A 14,626-nucleotide genomic window follows, 5' to 3' on the forward strand; every position below is an offset into this window, starting at 1 on the left:
AATCAGGTGGAAACAGCTAGCCTGGCTCTGTTCAGCAGAAACAAAATCCATCTACCAGTTCCTCTAAAGCTCAATATTTAACATATAGTTTGTTTTGTTTTATCCGTACAAAAGCTGACGTATAAATTAAAAAACTTCAGTTTTATGTTGGGGTTTTAGCTGGATTATATTTTGGGTGGGAGCTGTTGCTAGGTACCAAGAATATTAAATTTAACAATTAGATTTTTGTTCAAATATGACAGTATAATGTTTTAAATGTTGAATTGTAGATTGTGTTCCCTTTGTACACAACTAGGGCAGCAGTTTTTTATCATTTTCATTCTTTGTGATTTAGCAAGACTAAATGCCTGTGAGCTGTAGCCATAACCTTAACTGACAGATACTTTTTTGTGTTTTCTCTTTTTATTTAATTCTTTGCCCTTGCATGAAAAAAGTGTATTTAGGCATCTAATATCAACTATCTAGCCTGGCGATGGGGTTGAAACTTGTGTTTTTCTATGCATCTTTGAAAATAATTCTTATATGCGTTGTTGGGTCTCTCTACCACAAGTAGGTTGGAATCTTCCCTCAGAGGGTCCCCCCAACAACCCCCACACCACCCCACGACCCCCTGCACAGCCTGTGTGGACTGTCACAGCTGAAATGCCCTAATCCCCTTGACTTGTTTAACTCTTTCCCCCCAAGCTGTCCATCGCCTAAAAACAAGCCTGACCTGAAGGGGTGAATCCCGCCACCAAACCTTCCCCCCCTCCATCTCCCCACACTGCCCCCACCTCATGTGGCCAAGCCTGGAGACTTGCACAATCAACTTTCTCAATGCTGTCTTGGACTATGAGCAGGCAGTCGAGGAGGGTTAGGATGGGTTGGGGTGCAGGAGGTGGGTGAGGAGTGGAAGGAGAGAGAGGTGGTGCTCCTGGTGGTGGGGGGGTTCTCAGCTATTTTAAAACAAGCACCTTTCTCTGAGATTATATTGTGGGCTGTGGGTTATAAATGATGCATTTTGCTCACTAGGACCTGATAATAGCAGTTTGGGGAGGGGGAGAAGTTCATTGCTCTCTTATCAAAGCTCTGTGACATTTCTCCTTCAGCTGGAAAATTTCATATCACATATCTGCTTTAAAGATGTGGCACCTTTTGTTGAACTGATAAAGTGCATTCCATTTCACCCCATATGCCTCGCTCATAGTATATTAATTTATAGCCAATTTGCTGGCTCTATAACACGGCCTATCTGTGGAGATGACTGGGATTCAGGAGGACATCAGTGAATTGCCACACACAGGTTATGGAACTTTGAACAACAGTCATTTATTTGCTTTGATTCAGGTACTGCTTGATATCAAGAGGGATTTTGTCAAGCTGTGTCAAGCTCTAGCATATTTTCCCACTTGTCTCTAATCCACCATTCTGTTTCCCTTTATCACCCGTCCTAACTGTTAATATACTTGTGATAAAAGGTGAAGTAAACCATAAGCCCAGCCAATAATCAGCGTATGTTTCTGTGCTGCAGGCAATTTATTTTACTTGAAGTTTTTTTAGCTCGTCTAATTCATGGCGAAAATATCTGGAGCAGAGCCATTGCTTTAACAAATGTTAATCTGCAGCAGTGAGTTGATTATGTCATTTGTCATCTCTGACCATTAGCAGGGACCTTATTCTGGACCAGAAATTATATTAAGATCATTTCGACTCTCGTCTCATGTGCATTAATAGAAAAAATCTCAGTGAAAGATTAATAATTCCAAAGAATCAAAGGTGAGGCAGTCCTAAAATGACCAAAATCTGTTAGAACTTTATAGAATTGTAAAATTATAAAAACATGTGTAATTAAAAAAAATACTTTTAACAAGTGCTATTTAGTGAACATCATTACATCCCTGTAAGGTGTGTTTATTTTATCATTTTATTTATTTAACAAGTAATGTGTGGTGAGAAGTCCTTTTATTTTTATAAGGTACAAATAAATTGTTTTAAATTCCAGTTAGCAAAAATGACCAACCTATAAAACCAAAGATCTGGGGAAATATGTGTAAATTATGCACAATAATCATCTAAATACAATTTTCCTGTTTAATTGTATGGTGCAGCCTTAGCAAAACATGTAATCAGTGCAAACATAATTTAGTTTAAATGAAAAGCTGGAACAAGCGAATATATAATATGTTTGTGAGATGTGGAATAGGAGAATTTTTTTAAGGAAAAATGTCCTTCCAAGGAGATTGATGAATATCTGTCCATCTGAAATACTATATTTTTAAGTAAGTAAAAATGGCCCCCTCTTTTAGGGTCCCTGTCTGTCAATTGTCCATAAACCCACTTATTCTTGAAGTTATTTCAGGCTGGCACTGTGCCACCAAGAAACTCATTACCATTCAGTCGTATGCCACTGAATGGAGAGATGAGGTTCCTCCGCACCATAACAGTAAAGAAAGACAGGACACATACGCACATTAAAAAGAAAAGAAAAAAAAAACAAACAGATGCCCGCGTGAAGCATCTTGGGTGCTATCTGAGGAGGATCTCTCCACACAAAGGGACATTCTTTGGTCTGCCAAGTATCTGTGGAGTGCAGGAACAGACCCTAGAGTCTAGCGACAGATGATGATCTTATCGAGGGAGGGGTGTGGGGGTGGTGATTGGGAGGGGGGTGTAAAGGGTGAAGGTGGCGGAGAGTTGGGATTCAGAGGAGGGGGTAGAGCTCTCACGCCACATCATGCGCTCATGTTTTGCCAAGTGTGTGGCATTTGAGAACTGGATGATGAGAAGAACGCTGCTGCTGGCTTTGTTAAATCTCCTTATTGCCTATCAGGAGCTTTCCACCAGGTTGTGTTTGTTGTTTGCAGTCTGATGGGTTAAACTCCACAACTTCTGTCTTTGTTCTACTCTCATTTTTGATGGGTACAAGTAATTTTGTGCTTCGTAAGGATATGACTTCACAATGACGTCGAGGTTTAATGATAATTGTCACCAGTTCAGTTGATAACAGAACACATCTGTATGTATAGTCTAACCTGTAAGTGATCATACGGAGAAGATACAGACAGTCCATGAGGGGAACTCATTATTCATCCACGGGTGTTTTTGTGGAGATCTTCCACTAGTATCAGCAACAGATGTGACAAGCCATCTGTGAGCCAAGGTCCTCAGGCAACATTTGGTGTGAGATGCACACAACTGGCACCTAAACATGGCGGACCACAAACTGCACAAATTGAATCGTACCCCTCCCTGTTCCTTCTCGCACCTACACTAGCCGTTACCCCCTTTTTACTCCAAGCATCCCACCCCCCAAAAAAGAGAAAGGAATCAAAATTGTTGGCTGGGGACGACTGTAGCTGTGTGTGTCAAGCGGGGCTAAACAGGAACTTGCATCCAAGCGGTTAAAGGCCGTGGGTCTTATCTGAGGACAAACAGAATGCGTCAAGCGGTGGCTGTTGCTCTCAGTGATGACGACCAGCTGTGCACCAATGTTTAATTATTTCTCTGTAATGAGCTTACCCACCTTCCACTGCAGCACCGGGAAGACAGCATGCAACAGCAGGAACATGGAGAGAGGACTCAGAGGAAGGGAAAAAAAGAAGCTGCCCCAACTCTCTTGTTTGTGGGTCTATTCCAAAAATAGTCATGCATTTTCTCAGCAGTATTATTGAGTATCAGTCTCATTGGTGTTTTCACAGATTTTATATCTACTGAAACAAAAGGCCTGGTCAATGTAGTGAATTTTATTATGGGTGACATTTAGCTTTTTATTGTTCTCGCAGTGACCACCACTGAGGAGTATATGATCAGCAAGGCATCATTTGTAGCAGGAAATAAGACATGGCTGATGTTACGATCATGTTTATGCATGGGAAGGAGCACATAAGCGCACATTTCCATACGAGCACAACAGCGTGCAGCAGATACACGGCTGATATTTACAGAGTAGAGCGGGGCTGAATAGGTCATTATACCACATACGCGTCAGAAAGTTCAGTGATCACTTCAGCCCATTCAGCTTGAACCGAATGCCCTGAGTACCTATTAGCCACATGTGAACAAATAGGTTAAAAAGATGCAATGTTAACAACTCGTGTAGAGTTTGTTTGAACCAGAATACATAATAACTATTAGGCTGGGTATGTGCTGTAAAATATAGGTGGCTGTTGTGTCTCAGATCAATGAGCTGACCCTGATCTCTGACCTCAATGATTCAACTCAATGATTAAAACAGTCACATTTAATTAAAAACTCTTCGACATGGTTCAGTTCATATGAAAATGCTCTTTGTCTGAGTTTGGTGAACTTTGTGCATCCAGAAGTTTTTCTAACTAGACCTTGTACTTAATGATGTCTGAATCATCACACAAACAGCAAGACCTCTTAGTGTTGTCAAGGCAACCACTTGGAAATGTATAGGTGAGAGCTGCTTCCTTTCCTCACTTACCTTCTGGGACATAAACAGACACATACACACTCAAACTCATAAACAAGAAAACAGCCTTCTCCATAAACTATGTCATAGCCTGCCATGGGGTTTATTATAACTATTTGATTAATCACCATCCTGAAAAAGTGCAGTGAATCTCTGCGATATGATAGCAGGGGTTGTCAGGGAGGTGAGCACCAGAAGAACTAACAGCACTATCCGGTCTCACTGTTAATTAGATGGAGCTCTGCACAGCACTAACAAGGGCCCAACCTTCCTGGAACAGCAGGAATACGCTTCTCCTCTCAGTAGCAGCAAGCCTGCACTGTCTCACAGAGATTATCTCAACACAAGACACCTTTCAAGTTAGGTTAGCGCGCCATGTGTCTGAGCAACAACATCAGATGGATGCTCACTTGATTTGCTTATCCACTCTGAAACTCTCAGCTTTAACCTTCACTGTTTACTGCAGGGGTTTGCGGCAGTAATGTCATCGCACATGTAGGTTTGAGGGGACAGGACAATGAGTGAACGTCACTGTGACTTGATGTGGAACTTGCGTGCTATACAAAACAATATGGCTGACTGCTTTGGGTTCCCTTGTGTTTCTAGGAGAGCTGGATGGCTTCCTTAAAGACGGCGAGCGTCGGATCCACAGCCGGCAGCAGCTCCCAGTGGGGACAACATGGGGACCCTTCGAGGGAAAGATCGAGATGAGCACTGACAGCACTGCACTGGTATGTCCTTGTCCTTGCGACCCATTCAATGAAACACAATAGTACAGAATACTTTAGTATGAAGACGTTCCAACATGTGATCCCATCAGTTAAACGACTGGTGGCCAAATCTTGTATAGTTTCCAGCAGGTAAAAAGATCATTGCAATAATCAAGATGTGACCAAAAGGAGATGTGAATGACTATTGCAGTGTTTTTAAAACTGAGCATTTCTCAAATCTTTGGGCCCGAAAGCAAAACAGAGCTGGAGTTGGAAGTTTAAAATGGGATAAAATGTTATATGAACCTCTTTATGCTACATATTTATTGTTCTTCAACACTAATCCATGATCTGATAGTAATGGATTAATAATTTATCAACCATCATGATTCGTTACAACTTCTCACCATTATATGCAGTATGCCTCATTAAAATAGTTTGTTGCTTGGACTAAAAACAAGTTCCCAAACTGTCAGGATCATTAAAACCTGAAATGAAATGCATTTATTTGGTCAAACTTTGCCTTAGCAGCCATGGCAACGTGATTACTAGTCCTACGTGTGAAACGTGTATTAATGGTAATTCCTGTGACATTCAAAGCTGTTGAGGTGACTCTTCTGGGGATCTAACTGGCCTCCAATAAAAGCCTTTGAAGTGCATCTATTTTAATCATTTTATCTGCATATTCTATGACAAAACACTTTAATTGGTGGATTTTGAGCTCATTGCAGGCTTCGACTGAATGCTCGATCTTCACACTCCATTATTTCTGATGTGCACACGGCCGCCTCATATCTCTTGTTTCAAGGATCCCAGCAGAGGCTCGTGTTGACCTGCTGCTCTGTTGGAGTGACAACTCCTCTAAGGTTTTGATACTCCATTCTGCATTTGGATTAATTAAGAAATTCCTATTAAATATGTGACGAGACCCACATTCATCCTGTTAAGAAACATAAGGACAAGTCAATGAGGACTTTGGTCTCAGATGCCCTCACCCCCATTTTCCCAGATTCCTTCAACACAAAACTTTATTAAATCATTTCAGAGCGCTTTTGACTGTTTTCTAAGCTCCCCTCGTGGTTTTGAAGTCATCAGTGGCTTTAAATAACTCAGGCCGCATTATAGCCATGAAATATGGCTTCTCTCAGGGTAAAGCCAGTTATCCTTGGGCGGAAAAGTGATTTGACAGAGCAACACCTCAAGTTGCCTTCCAAAGTAACACTCTCAATGTATTTCTCCAGCAATCTCTGCATGAATTTCCCTGAAAGACCAACCTTCAGCTGTCCCTTAAGCGACCCTCAAACTTACCAAGTGATGTCGTTTAAACATCTTTTTGAATTGTTTGTTGCTCGGGTGTTGTTTTTTTCAGTAGATCCAAACTTTACAAATGTATCACACTCCCCATTGAGCTACATGCATAAACTGGCTGTTGCTCTTGGCGAGAGTGATAAGTTCTTAACTAAGTGCCCTCTGAGGAATTCATTGCTACTTTCCTCCGTTTTTCTTTTTTCTTGAAGTGAGCAGGTGCTGGTCATCACCTGTAATAGGCTGTGGAGGGGTTATAGAATATGCCAAACCTCCCTCGCAATTAAAAGCAGAGGGAGACGCTCTGGCATATTGCTTTAGGATCTCATGTGTGTCTATTCTCATGGGGGCACTTTCAATGCTTTGCTTCTTGGCCTCCTCCTCTCCCAAGTTTCATCTCTCAAATGGGGCACTGGCTGTTAGCAGCTTCTCACTATCTCTCATTAAGGGCTAGGTCAACCCAAGTGGCATGTGTTGTTACTGAGCCTCCTTTCTTGCTTCAGTGCAAGTTTTTACATAGTGTAAGTTGCTTCTTGGATTTTGAATGTGCCAGAATCAGTCAATTTTTGTGTTTTTGCACATCCATAGGGAATCATCTCATTTACAGTTGCACAGATTTATTTCTTTATTTTTCTTTCTTACCAAGACATTGAGCGGTTGCCTTGTTAAACATGCAGCCGTTGACAACATCCCTAATATCTCAGTTATTTCAGTGGGAGGCGAGGGAGTTGTGCAGATCTTCAAACACAAACAGATCAAGACAGGCACAAACTGTAATGCCTCACCTGGAGATGGAAAGGGGGGGAAAGTTGAAATAAAAAATGTGAGATGAGGAAAGGGAGGAAAGAGACAGAAGGGGGAGAAAAAAAACTTCAATAGTTTTGATGCATGTCAGGATGGCCAGTGCAGCAGCACTGGGTTCAGCAGGCGGCACAAAGGGTTTGAGATAGAAATAAAAGCTCATTGCTTCATGGGTCTGTACCTCTGCTAGGAGGCTCTCCCAGTTATTCTTATGATGTGCGACCTCCACAGACTATTAAATCTCCTTTTACTCTCTCAGATTTTTTTCAACCCGTAGATGTGAATAGGTGAATGAATTACCCGAAGACACCCAGGTACATTATATAGCAAGAGTGACACCTCTCTCCCGCTTGAAAACACATGGCCTGCAAGTGAGATATTGATTTGACCTCTCTGAAATCAAACATGTTTCATCCCTTCATCCAGACATGTCATTTAAGATAGGGCTCTTTAGAGGTCAAGTTATTTTTGGCAAGCAGCTTCGTATGGTTCATAGGTCTGTTTCTCAATCCTTGGCATCTTGCCAGCACAGGGACTAAAGTGGTATGACTCTTTAAAGTGATTTACAATAAATATAGTCAATTTGTGCTGCTTTTGCATTTAACTGGACAGGAGCAGGACTTAAGCACAAGCAAGGCCATTTAGGAGGAACAGATTCTAGGTATGACTTGCGTCTGGAGAGTAATTCTGTGGAGGGAAGGATGGAAGGATAGGATATAAGGGGAGGATAGTTACCAGTCCTCAGAGGCAGCGAATAGGAGCTGGCCTAGCTACATGCGCTGTGGCCTGGGAGCCGGTGTGGGTCTTTTTGCCTGTGGACGACAGGCCTCGGTAGCCGAGCGGAGTGATGGATGATGCTGAGAAAGAGCGGTGAGTGGAGCGTTTTGTGCAGTTGTCCAGGCAGCCCTGGAAAGAGAGGCACTGTATAAAGCTTGAAAAAGAAAGAATGAAAAGTGAGAGTGTGGGAGAGAGAGGAAGCGGGGGAGAAAAACAGAGTGGAAAAAAGCATGACAGGAAATCTGGGCATCTGCAGGACAGAGATAGGGTCACATCTCGACCGTTTATCAAAGAGGAAAGCAGATTTCACAGCTGATGGGTCGGCCGTGGCAGGTCTGTAGACCCCAGGGGCTCAGCTTGGCATGAAGCACTGGAGTTATAGTTATTGCTGTTGGAAGACCTGTTAGCACAATCACACTGCACTGTATTGGACAGCTAATATGCCTCGTCTTACTGTGCCGTCTTTTTATGCTCTTTATCATAAAGATTAAACATGTTTATCCCAATACAGAAGTCGTTTTCATGTGTAATGCATTTTAAGATGCTAAGACAATAACAGGGTGTTGCTTAGGTAGCAAAACAAGTTTAATCAGGGAAAGAAAAGGATCTTATACATATTAAAGACCGAAACCTAAATTGAAAGCTTAGTACTTGGCCTGGGTTAGATTCCTTTGTAGATTCTAAGGAAAGCAGGAGAAGGCGCTCTCAAATCAAGTAACAGACAGAAGAACAAAAAGCAAGAGAGAAAAGACAATCAAAAGTGAATAAAACACCCAGGACCCAACATTTTGCTGTTGCTGTCAGCCGCTTTCCCTGCTCTGCTCCTCTTCCTCCTCCTCTCCTCTCTTCTCCCTGTCTGACTGATGGAGCTGCCAGAGCCTCGTCTCATCCCTCACTTCTCTCACTGATCAATCAGACCATTAGACTCCAATTACAGCCGCAGCCCCGGCGCAGGTGAGCGACGAGCACATTCAGCCGGCTGCCGACAACGCCTCTGCCCGGCTTCCTCACGCTCTCCAAATTAACGCAAATTAATAGTGACACTCAGACATAAATGTCTGCAATCGGGGAGCTAAATTAACAGTCTGGGTCGAAGCTATTGAGTAGCAGGTGTCTTTAAAAGCGGTAATTACCTATGCTGGACAGAACTGGGAGGAGAAGGTGGCCCACGGTTTGCCTGGAGTAAGAGGCCTGGCCCTGGTGAGCCTGGCTCCTTTTGTAGGTGTTAATAATTGATTGGGAGGCAAGCTATTAATGAGGAGCAGATTTAGAGCTCTGTTGTATGTGTGTTGATGAGAGTGTTGCCGCCTCTTGTACAATGCCTTACCAATGCTAATTACTAGGGCTTAGTCAAGGTGCACTGTAATGAGTCTGGATTCAATAGAATTCTGGTCTTTATATGTTTTGAGGGCCTTTCAGTGCAAATTACATAGTAATTGAAATACATAAGTCTTTCAGTTTCTTTATCTTCTCTGCCATCTTAATACACTTGTTGTATATTTGCTCAATTTGCTGTGAGCATCGGTTTATGATAAAAAACAGTAATCTGTTTTTTGCACAGGGGCCCTGATACGAAGACTATGAAACAGGTTACAAGGACATAATAAAAGTCAGTAGGTGCTATAGGCTAATTAAGTATAATAACCAACACAGTTTTTCAAATATTAGCATTAAGTCATACATCATCATTATTATATAAAAAAATAAAAAATGTTTACAATATCAAAGCATCTCCTCCTCAAGATTTTTGAGAGGAATAACATGTTTCTGTTTTTTTTCTATCATTGGAAAGTGTTTAAGTGGAGATTTTGTTTTGGTGATTTGTCCATGAGAACATAGCTGTTAAATGTATTTCTGCCTAAACAGGGTGTGTCCCCAAATGTGAGTGTACGTGCACATAAGTGTGTGGTTTGGGTTATACCGTAGTGTCTGTCTGTGCACATGTGTGGGAGGGCATGAGCGCACCATGCGTGCCTGTGCAGACTGTGTGCCGCTTTTGGCTGTGAACAGAGAGCTTTAGTTTGTAGACTACAGAAGAGCGAAAATGTCAAGATACTGTCCTAATTTTAACCTGGGACAGAGAGAGAACAGAGGCTGTCAACCGATGGAGTGTGATTATTGTGTAATTTAGTACAAGGGTAGGAATATGGGCCTCTGCAACCAAAAAATGCTCCAGAAATTATTCAGCCCATCACTCAAGCCATTTATCTCACCGCTTTTGCCCACCCTCTCCCTCCAATATGTTTATTGTTAGCTAGCCCTAAACTTTAACAAGTGGTGGCGGATTTTTCTGTTTCAGAAATTATATTTTTCTTCTTGTCATTGCTTCATTAATCAAGAGGAGGCATTCTGAAAAATGTTTTGTTTTGGAGGCTGCAATCTATTTTGTGTGTGTGTGTGTTGTAGTTAATCTGCGCCCGTGGCAGGTTTCCCCTCCGAAACGCAGCGCTAAGCAGCGGTATCGCAGGCCTATTGTTGTAGCCTCTGTCATAGCAAGGAGAGCCTGATGCAGGCCTGGGCTCGCCTGATAAGGAAAAGAGGATTCAACATGGCTGGAAAGGAGAATCAGTGGGACTTGAGAGTGGAGTACGGATGGGGCAGATGCACTCGCACACACACACACACACACACACACACCCATACGTACAGAATGATGCACACATGTTCTGCACACATACAGTCACACATTAGCCAACGCACACACAAACACAAACACACAAATCATCACCATCATCACACTGGCACATGCCCAGGCAATTATTTACAGTAACATCCAATTACATATGCAAGAAGGCACCCCAGGATAGGACCTCTCTGTAGCATAGTTGCTAAATGACACACACACACACGCACACACACACACACAATCAAATATGCATTCACATGCACATAAACAAACAAACCTTTAAACAAAAACTAAAAATCAACAATTGGAAGTGCAAATATTTTGATTTATGTGTGCATTTAAAGGTGGCCTGTGCCTTCCATCTCAAAGTCACACTGTCTTGGATATGGTTTGAAAACACTGCACATTATCAGGACTAACAGGATTTGAATTTCTGTGTTGGACACACAAATAATTTTGGCACAAAGAATGTGGCTTCATCTAATGAAATAATGGGCCCAAATTTTAGGCGGAGAACCAATTTGTGATTGCATGCATCAATTATTTCTTGGGTTTAAACCAATATCGGGGCCAGGGTCTCTTCAGATGGGTAAAATGGTAATTATCTGGCCTGCTCTCCCTCGCTCAATGTCATCTATATATTTATCAATGGTTTTATCAATGGTTTTTATGTTCTTATATTAAAATATATTAAAAGGGAAGAACATTCAAGCTCATTCTATTAAATATAGCCGTTTAAATCTGAGCTTTTTTAACGCAGATCGACATGACACTGATGTTTGTTTGTGACTTTGATGGAGAAAGAGTGTAATGCTCTGGCAAATCAAAGACACAACCATTCTGTTTAGTGCTATTTCTATTTTCCTTAGCCTGCACTTTTAAAGTTTCTGTGTGCATGGCTGGAACTCATTGCTGCTCACAGCTCCATGTATTAGATGTGACGCACCCAGTCAGTCAGCTAGTCAGAGCTATTACAGCCACAGCCAAGCGCCGCTGTTTGAGAGATAATGCATGGTTGACTTGATCTACAAGTGAACCTGACATTTTGCTGTCCTTACATCACAACACAACTACCCAAACTGATATGGCAGGTCTCCTGATAAGCAGAGCAGGACTCACTGATTTGCTTTGTGCTCACTGTAATGGCTGCATGGTTTCCTCAGACATGCCCAGGATACAGTGACGAGATCAAAACACAAAGATCATTTGTAGCATAATTCAAATCGAAATATTTTAATTTCAAATAGGTGTGACAGTTAGTGACAGGAACAGTATTGTCTTAAAGACCAAACTTCGAGTTAAAATATCTCGACCTGCATAAAGAAAGTAAAGTAAACGCTACCTAAATCACTATACATCCGTATTACAATCCTACAATAAGTTATCTAAGTTGTTATTTATACTTTCCATTACTGATAATGATATAATATGAAATTATATGGGCCAGCAAAACATGTACTTCTACTTTATGTGGTCTAGATTTAGCTGATATAGTCTGATCGCTGATACTCGCATTAAGCAGGATTTTTAATGAAAGAGATGTTGTATTGGTACTTTACCAAAGTAAATATTCTGAATAAATACTCATAATGCCCTCTTCCTGTTTTTATATATGTGTATCAGAACGCAGCAAAGTTGGAAACCATCCATGTTTAGTATATATTTTCCAGCCCCTATAATTTAAAGCACTAAAATGCTTTTCCCTAGTCATGTCCTTCTTTGTTTTGAAGTACAAAACAAAAAAGACATTAACATTATCCTACAGAGTTCACATGGTTAGAAATGGTTCAGTACGCGCAGAGCAGCACCCGTGAAGTCCTGAAGTCCACAGGGCTGAGTGGTGAGCTGGATGTCCCTGACCCCTTCACAACTCTCTTGGTGTTAACTGTCAGCCAGTGGCCCGTCCCACAGTCCGAAGAACAGACTCACACTGGAGAGATGAGCGATCTGTGTGCTTATGGTTTCTGTATGTCGAAAGCACACAAACAGCTTAATATGGGCATTAACATTCATGAACAACTGTTCCATTTGGGATAGCGCTATTAATTTGCGATGGCTAACACTTTAGCAAGTCACACGCTATCACTTACACTCTTATCTCTGAGTTTTATAAATATGAATTTCTACATGCAACAGATATGTGGAGATGATGTCGTAGCTGTGATGTACCTCAGCAAAGCCAGGTTTCAGTTTTTACAGAACGTTAGTCTGACAGGCAACAATAGTCAAGCTCACAAGTCTCTGGCTTCACACATATTGCCCTGTATTACAGTTTGCAATATGTCTTCCCAAGTGAATGATTATCCAACACTTCAATACACAGCAGACCTCTATTGCAGGCGAGGCGCATGAGGCAGAAGTAGAAAAAGAAGCAAAACGAAAGAAAAGTGAAACAAAGTTGAGTGATGCCAGCTGCTTTGCCATCTGTCACTGTCGTGGCTGTAACTTATGATATGTTGAAACAACTTTCTTGAAGTGAAAGTGGTGCAGATAATCCTCCATTGTTTCCATTTGCAATCCCCCGGTCGTCGTTGTATTCCAGGACAAAGTGAGAACAGAGCAGGGTTTGGTGGAAGATGAACAGAAGATAGTTGACCCATGCCCCTGCTGTGATTGTAGAAATAACAAGCAGGTGTCTAGATGGAGTTATAAGATTTTATTATTTTATTTCTTGAGCTGTAAGTGAAATGAAACTACACCATCTCAGCTTACGTAGTACTACACTGCGCATATTGGAAGAACTCAATGCTTTTGAAACAGTAATTGACCAGTCAATTTTGACCATCAAAATCAATTCCACGATTATTGATTGTTCTGTTATTGTTTTCTCTTTATCAAACCCATCATTATAATCAGCGTTCAAAGTTGACACTGCAAGTATCACTACATAGTAACAGCTACCTGCATCTGCACCTTCGAGACATCATGGCCACTGGCAGAGGTGGAAAAAAAACTAAAGCTGGAGAATCCTCCAGCCTCCCTGAAGTCCACTGGTGTAGAAATATATAGCACTCCCTGCGAGTTATGTCAACGGAGACAATGCCACCTGCTTTTGTTGGATGTGAGGAGTGCACACTGTAGTTACTCACAAAACAAGTTATTTTATTTCTTGTGTTTACAATTTGTTTTTACATTTTAAATACTTTGTGGCACATTCCAAAGAAAAATGGTGGTTATGATGGAAGGCTTAAGCCTCCATATGCAGGGCCCCAATGCTACCAGGTGAGCTAGCGTGTCTTGCAGATTGTCATTCTCTCTCCCAATTTGTCCTATCAATGTCTTATCAAAAAAGGTGAAATATCCGAAAAATAACCCTTAAAAATGATGGTTATATTATACTTATATAACACTATATTACATTCTATGTTGGCTATCCTTTCAAAGAATTTCAATTAATTAATATCATCCAAGCTCAAATCAGGACTCTATGGTCTAACAATGGCATAGCCATCAGTGCTAAAAAGTACTGTTTACATTCAAAATCAATCAAGTTGAGACCTTAAAATCAAAATTCAAATCATGTTGTGTGTTGGGAATCATGACACCCCTATTGGTGAGAGAAGTGGAGAAGCACAGAGGCATTTACCGCTCTCAGAGAGAGAAGGACAGCCGCCCTGCAAAGAGGCAAACCCCTGCTGGTAGACCTTGATATGTCCTCACTGTCCCCTGCCCTGGCCTTAGCCCTCTGATCCTCAGCCTAGTTGGCTCTCGGCCTACCCAAGACAAAACCCTGTTTAAATGACTCTGGACGAATGAACAACCAAGCAGAAAAGAAAAGTCTTCTGACTAAAAAAAAGGGTAAGCGTTGAAGATAAGAAAGCTGATGCTGGAGGAGATGAAGGTCTGGACAGTGTCCATTCACTCCGTGGTGGTCCAGCAGCGCCTCATTAGATGGATGTGTATGAAGCTGTCAAAGCAGGAATATTATACCACGGGGTCGTCAGCAAACTAATTGGGTAACAAAGACCACTTCCAGCTCGGGAAACCCATCTT

General features: G+C 41.7%; 1 protein-coding gene across 2 annotated transcripts in view; it reads left to right on the top strand.

Moving 5' to 3' along the window:
- Positions 1-14,626, top strand: part of zfpm2a (zinc finger protein, FOG family member 2a) — a 116,286-nt gene that overhangs the window by 49,822 nt on the left and 51,838 nt on the right. For both annotated transcript variants that reach the window (XM_069537482.1, XM_020091096.2), the window contains exon 4: positions 5,021-5,145. In XM_069537482.1, coding sequence (XP_069393583.1) covers positions 5,021-5,145 — 125 coding nt within the window. The remainder of the gene's footprint in view (positions 1-5,020; positions 5,146-14,626) is intronic.

The sequence above is a fragment of the Paralichthys olivaceus genome, chromosome 13, assembly GCF_024713975.1.
Source record: "Paralichthys olivaceus isolate ysfri-2021 chromosome 13, ASM2471397v2, whole genome shotgun sequence".
NCBI classification, from domain to species: Eukaryota; Metazoa; Chordata; class Actinopteri; order Pleuronectiformes; family Paralichthyidae; genus Paralichthys; species Paralichthys olivaceus.